Source organism: Humulus lupulus, chromosome 7 (genome assembly GCF_963169125.1).
Source record: "Humulus lupulus chromosome 7, drHumLupu1.1, whole genome shotgun sequence".
Classification (NCBI taxonomy): Eukaryota; Viridiplantae; Streptophyta; class Magnoliopsida; order Rosales; family Cannabaceae; genus Humulus; species Humulus lupulus.
The window spans coordinates 63,538,112-63,544,834 of record NC_084799.1 but is presented as its reverse complement, the minus strand read 5'-3'; the positions used below and the strand labels follow the sequence as shown (position 1 = coordinate 63,544,834).

Below are 6,723 nucleotides of genomic sequence, written 5' to 3'. Positions count from 1 at the left end.
AATTACTATAAAAATCTTGGTGTCGTTTATTATTTTGTTCAATTCTCTGTTTTTATTATTATTTATTTGACTCAGTATTGTTGGCCAAATATGTAACATTTATCAACCAATCTAATTAAATAAATAAATACTTCACTATCACTCTACACACGACCAACTTGTTATTTTTCATTGGAATTTTCTTAGTATTTTTCTTTTTTCTTTTCCTTACTCCAAAAGCAAGACTAAAGTTTCTTTGCAATAACATAATCCCCAAAATGCCCATATATACTCTAAATTAAATACCATATTATTAACAGGGGTAGAATTGTCATTGCACCCTAAAGGATGGGCACTTGTAACGTAAGTCCTCTTATTTCTATTCTATATATATATATAGGTATGTATGAGCTTTAAATATTTTTAGCGTAATATTAGTGACACTCAAAGGCTATGTTTGGGTAAGTTTCTTTAAACTCTTTTTTAGCTTCCCAGAATTAAAAAAAAGTATTTCTGGATGTGATGAGTAAAAAATAAAAAGTCTTTAAATTCAAAAGTCATATAAAAAAGTCTTTAAATTCAAAAGTCCTTTTATGATTCCCCCAAAAAAGACTTTTAAGAAACTATTTTCTATATTAAAATAATTATCGTAACTCCTAATTTACTTATAAATGATTTTTTTTATTGATATCGATCCAAACACTTTCCAAATTTTCTTTAAATTTTTTTTATATAATAGTTACCCAAACTAAAAAATTAATTCACAACTTTTATTTACATGTGTAAATTCTGTGTATGATTTTTTAATAACTCTAGCATTCGTGTTCATATTTTCTGCGGTTTCTGTTTTGGATAAAGTTATTAAGAATTTAAGTAATGTTTGATTGTGGGTAATAAAATGAAAATGAATCAATTTTTATTCTTGTTATTTTGTTGCATTATAATATTGAAATATCATTCCAATAGAATATTTTTTTCATCATTTTAATAGAAAGACTATTTCATTTGAAAATAAAAAAAAATCATACAAATGTATTTGTTTATTTATATTAATTCTTATTTTATTCTATTTATATTTATTTTCTTATTCTTTTTTTTTTCATTCCCTCCAATCAAACATCTTACAAAAATGGACCCGATATGAAAAATACTCAATCTTACTTTCTTTTGTTTGTGTTATATATTAGTCAATTCTTTTGTATTTATTACTAACTAAAAAATCAAGAAAAATCGATCAATATTTCAGTTCAATATTTTCTAATTAAACTAAAATTGAATATTGATTATCTCAAATCAATCAAAATCGATCGAAATTGACCGACTCTTATCTTTAGTTTTAAGTATAGAAGTAGAGATTATTTTTACATTCATACCAAGATTAAATAAAACAATAGATTGGACGTATATATAGTGTAAGAATAACTTTTAGTATTTTACTTAATTTCTCGAAAGAAAAAAAAGTATTACTTTAATAAATATATGTGAGTGGACTTATAATGATTATTATTCATGAATAATTACTTTAATATTAATTATTAGATTAAAATCAATGATTCATATTTATAATTGTTAATTAATATTTCTAAAAATAAATTTTGATTTTTTCAAACTTTTGAAAATACTACCTGATGATACGGCAATCATATATTTATTAATTAAATAATAAAAAAATATTATTTAATATTCATTCTCCATTTTTTCTTCATTCTTGATTTATTCCATTTATCCATTTATAAAAAAAATTATTTTGAAATTAATGAAAATAATTGTTGTGACCATTATCTTTCCAAATAATATTTATTGCTTAAATAATTTATTTATTTTTTAAAATTATTGATTTTACATATTATATAAATTTAAATTATTAATTTTATATATTATATTTATTTAGTGATTTATGGCCATATTCCATATATATTAATTGAACTGAAAATGACATGCATGGGCAATTTTCCCTCTTATGTCCTATTCTTGCAATCCATATATGATTCATTAACAACTGGCTCACGTCTTTGCCTCTGTACATGTTTGACTACAAGCTACAAGTTTAGAATATAATTCCCTTGCAATGTTTATTCACGTGCTGAAAACATCTCTTCTAAAAAATCTAAGAAACAATGTTCCAAGCAAAACAAAGCACTTTTTTCGGTCCAAGAGAGACTAGAGAAAAAGAGAAAAGGTACACCATAAAACCTCTAATTCTCACAACAAAATTCCATTTACAAAAAATATATTAATTTACTTCTCTTTTTTAAGGAAACAACACAAATTTGTTATTATTCATCAACAGGTAACAAGTTCATGACATAGAGATTTGTCATATTATTTATATATTAAAAAAAACATAATAACGAGCTAATTAAGAGTTGCAAGCATATATATCCCCTATAGAAACAAGAGAAAACACTATAAACACTTTCTTAATAAATAATAAACAACTAGTTAATAATTTGCCTATATAGCTCTCCTTCGAACTCTTCCATTATTAATAACACACACATACGTATGTGTGTGTATATATAGATTAGTTGGGCCTGGCACAGTGTTTCCTGATTTCACCGCTGGATCCAGTAAGAGGTTCGATATCTCCCATCTTGATCATTGCCTTAACAAAGTCCTCATCAAAGGTGCTAGGTTTGTTGCTGTACCGTTTAACGATGGAATCAGTAGATCCACCGTTGAACAAGATTTGGTCCGAGTGGAGGAGACCCTTTTGGTTCAACAGATTTTTGAAGTAGAAATTGTCGAACTTATTAGGAGTTGAAACATCAAGATCTGCCAAATTGTTATCTCCCGAACCTGAAGTACGTGGACACTTGTTTTGCTTGCTTTTCGCAAATGAACTATCAATATTGGTCTCATTGTATATACGGTTTCTGAAACTTGTGCATCTGGCTTTCCCAATTGTGTGCGCTCCTGTAGTATAAAGAATATCATATATTTTAATGGTGTTTTACAAAACTTCCATATTAGAATAATTGATATATAATATATGGGAGCAACTGTATGTGTAGGGCATACCCTATCATGACCATTTATTTAGGATTGTACTCTATGTGTAGGGCATACCCTATCACAGCCGCCCTTATAATATGTAAAGACTTTTATTTTTATTACCAGATAAGGCAACCATGTCCTTGGCAGAGAGGCCTTTAGCTTGGAATCTGTTAATGAGGTTGCTTAGGGTAGAAGTGGGAGGAGGGATGACTCCACTGTTGGCATCATTGAAGCTTGCTGTCTTTGAGTCTCTTCTTCCAACTTTAACTTCCCAATCAGGTCCTCCAAGCTACAAATCAAACAGAAAAACACATAAATAAATACGAACTTTCGAAACGACAAAATGTGTGCTGCGTTTTGAGTATGTAATAGTAGAATAACTAAAAGCTTACAATTACGACAGAGTCACGTGCAGCAATGGTTAAGATATCAGCACAGGAAACGACGCCAGGGCACACTTCCTCAACCTTGGCCTTAATCTTATCCACAACCCCAAAACCCCTGACGGAGTTGTTATTGGGGGCTGCTGTTTTCTCACCTGTGAATGAAGAAGTGTCGTCCAGCAATATTGACCCATCGCAGCCCTGTAAAAATTAAATAAAACTAATCAATTATCATTATTATTGATTGATAAGATGGTAGTATCGGGTCATTTTACGGAATAACTTTATCAGTTAAATACTGTAGATTGATTGATAGTTTTGTCCCTTTTGGGAGGTATAGAAAAGAATAGTTGATTGAGTCTAGAGTAGTGTCCGTCTATATACTTCGTTTATGAAAATATGTTTCAACTACTTCTATAGTGCTCAATACCACAAGATATTGACTTCCTTGGCTTTCTCCACCAGCCAACAATATGCCATGCATGCATGTGCATGTTTTATATTAAAGAGTCAAAAGGTCAAGGCTTGGACCTCTCGTATGCTACCACGTCACAACAATGACTACCCATTACCTATTATTATTGGCCTATTCTACTATATGTATATATATTTGTATTTATTACTTATTGAATGATTCAGCTCTTGACCAAAGTTACCACCAAACCTCATCCTAAAAATTCTAGCTAGCTAGGCACATTATTATCTTACATTATATTTAATTTAGGAGACAAAGTCATATTTTTTTTCAAATATTAAATTGATCGATATGTTGACCCAATTTCGTTGCCAAAAAAAATTAATATGTTTTTTTTTTCTTTTATTATAAACTTAGTGTCGACGTATACGTACTTAACAGTTGAGATGCTTGAGGGCTTTAATTTCTCCAAAACTATAGCTAATATTTGTGGGGCTACAATTTTCCTTTGTTAAAAAAAATGTTGGCCTCAACTTTCTTTGTTTAAAAAAAAGTATAAGCTAAATAGGCCAATTAAGTTCTATCCACAGAAGTGATGCAAAAGATAATTAGTAGCACAAAATAGTGACATGACATGAGAAACTTGTCGGTGGTATAATTTATACATTAAGTTCTTGAATATATATAATTAGAAAGAAAGAAAAAAGTTTGTTATATATATATGCCTGAAGAACAAATTATCATTTATTTAATTATTGAATGATTAAGCTCTTTACCAAAGTTACCAAACCTCATCCGAATAAACTATCTAGGCACTTTAATTACTATATTTTATGAGGTTATTATCATGCATTATATCATTTAGGATGAGTTATAACTAAATATCTAATTAAATCTTATATTTTTTTTTTAAAATTATAATTAACAAATTTTGTGATTAGAAATAACAAAGTCTACCATAAATTGAGTAGAATTAAGTCAAATGATATTACAATATTCAACTAAAAAAGTATAAAATAATATATATGTATATATATATATATATAAAAAAAAACTCTCTATAATTTATATAAGTGAGAGAAGTCATGTCATATTTTTTTCAACTATATAAAATTGAACATTATCTTGAACCAATTTCGTTGCAACAATTTTTTTTTCTTTTAATTAATTCTAACTTGGTGTCGCGAAGTATTAGTTATGATGCTTGAGAGCCTGAATTGTCCAAAACTATAGATAATATTATTGGTCGGACTAATATTTTCTTTGGTAAAAAATAATGCTGGCCTCAATTTTCTTAGTTGAAAAAAAATATAAGTTGTATATAGCTATATATCGATTGGTATACTCTAGAGGAAACTAGACCAAGTTCTATCTACACAAGTGATGCTGAGGAAAATTAATTAGCACAAACGAACTAAGCTAAACTAATACTGTTATAATGATATATGACTTGAGAAACTTGTCGGTGATACTGATCTAAAATAAGGTCATGAATATAATATAATATACATATATACATATATGTATACATAGTAGCAATTTTTTAAAAATAGTTCTAGTTCGTTACTATATATGCCTTAAAGTACTTGACTTCGAATCATGTAACCAAAGCTGAAGTTCAAAAAAATAATTCAATTGGGGCACACAAAAATTATTAAAACATTAGTACACGGAAAAGTTGGGAATAACAAATTTAAAAAACTAAGCCATGTTAAATATATAATATGTCATAATCATCTTTGTGTAGTATTTTTTTTAACGAAAAACAGAACATTCACCCAATTATATATATCTTTGACAAACCCTCTTATATGTATATATAGTTATACCTATCGAAATGTGGGACCTCATTTCACCCTAATTTTGTGCACCTTTTTTACTGGCGGGCAACACCATGAATTAATTATCGAACTCACAAAACAAAGCAATATGATTTAAAGAGCAAAAACAAAACTCACATTGACGAAGCAATCATGAAAGTGCAAGCGCAATAGAGAAGCACCAATACGTCGTTCATTAGAAATAGCAGAGTGGACAGCAGATTTTACGGTGCTAAAGACCTTAGGGCAACTCTTAGAGTAGAACCCAGTTGAAAGATCATCATCATCATCAGCATAACAAGTTGCTGTGAAAACCACAAGAACTATAGCTAAGGTCACTATAACAAATTTCAAAGAAGAAGAAGAAGCCATGCTTATCTGATTCTCTGAATACTTTTATCAAGTAATAATAAGAGTTTGAATGATGAGAGTTGAAAATAAGGTGGTGCATGCAACCATTATTTATAGATAGATTTTGTTAATGGGCCGGGCTAATATGAGCAAGTTCGGCCTGGGCAGCTCACCTAATATAATTTCTATTAAGACCGGGCGAAGGTGCATTATGATAAGGAAATGACATCTAGAAAATAAGAAAAGGTAAAAAGCACTGAAGAGTCTGATTTTGATTGATGACTGCCTCTTCTACATACGTTAGTATTTGTGTTCTTTTTCATCTCAGAATAATACAGAAATGATATATATAAAAGATAACAGATAATAATATTGTAAAAAAAAATTTATCTTATGTGATATCAGCGGCCAACATGTTTTTTGCCGCTAATATTAACATTATTAATGGAAATTTTTTGTTGCTGTTTATATTATTGCCGCTAAAAAGTATTTTTTCTTATAGTGTTTGTACAATATAGAGTTGAATAGTGTGCTTCCTGTCAAAAAAAGTTTGGGGCCTAATAATTTGTCATCATTTAATTATAGTTGGTGAGGACTCTATGCAATCTGATCAAACAGCTACCAGAAAAATTAATTGGTTGACTGTTCAAAATAATAATAATAATAATAAATTAACTAAAAATACAGCAGAAAGTTTCAATGGTACACATGCAGTTTCAATTCAATATATATTATAATGTTTCAGTATTATATATATACATGGATTGGGGTAGATATA

General features: G+C 28.7%; 1 protein-coding gene across 1 annotated transcript; it reads right to left on the bottom strand.

The window, feature by feature from the left end:
- Nucleotides 1–2,197: 2,197 nt before the first annotated feature.
- Nucleotides 2,198–6,249, bottom strand: LOC133792799 (peroxidase 4-like). Its single transcript, XM_062230745.1, has 4 exons — nucleotides 5,733–6,249; nucleotides 3,369–3,560; nucleotides 3,097–3,265; nucleotides 2,198–2,895 (listed from the first exon to the last, which is right to left on the bottom strand). The coding sequence occupies exons 1-4, from the start codon at nucleotides 5,964–5,966 to the stop codon at nucleotides 2,504–2,506; spliced, it is 987 nt and encodes a 328-aa protein (XP_062086729.1). The 5' UTR covers nucleotides 5,967–6,249; the 3' UTR covers nucleotides 2,198–2,503.
- Between the last annotated feature and the right edge of the window lie 474 nt (nucleotides 6,250–6,723).

Coding starts and splice junctions, on each gene's coding strand:
- LOC133792799 (XM_062230745.1), bottom strand. CDS start 5,966: ATGGCTTCTTCTTCTTCTTTGAAATTTGTTATAGTGACCTTAGCTATA. Junction 3,266..3,368: donor CACGTGACTCTGTCGTAATT/GTAAGCTTTTAG, acceptor TTTGATTTGTAG/CTTGGAGGACCTGATTGGGA. Junction 2,896..3,096: donor GGACATGGTTGCCTTATCTG/GTAATAAAAATA, acceptor TTTATACTACAG/GAGCGCACACAATTGGGAAA.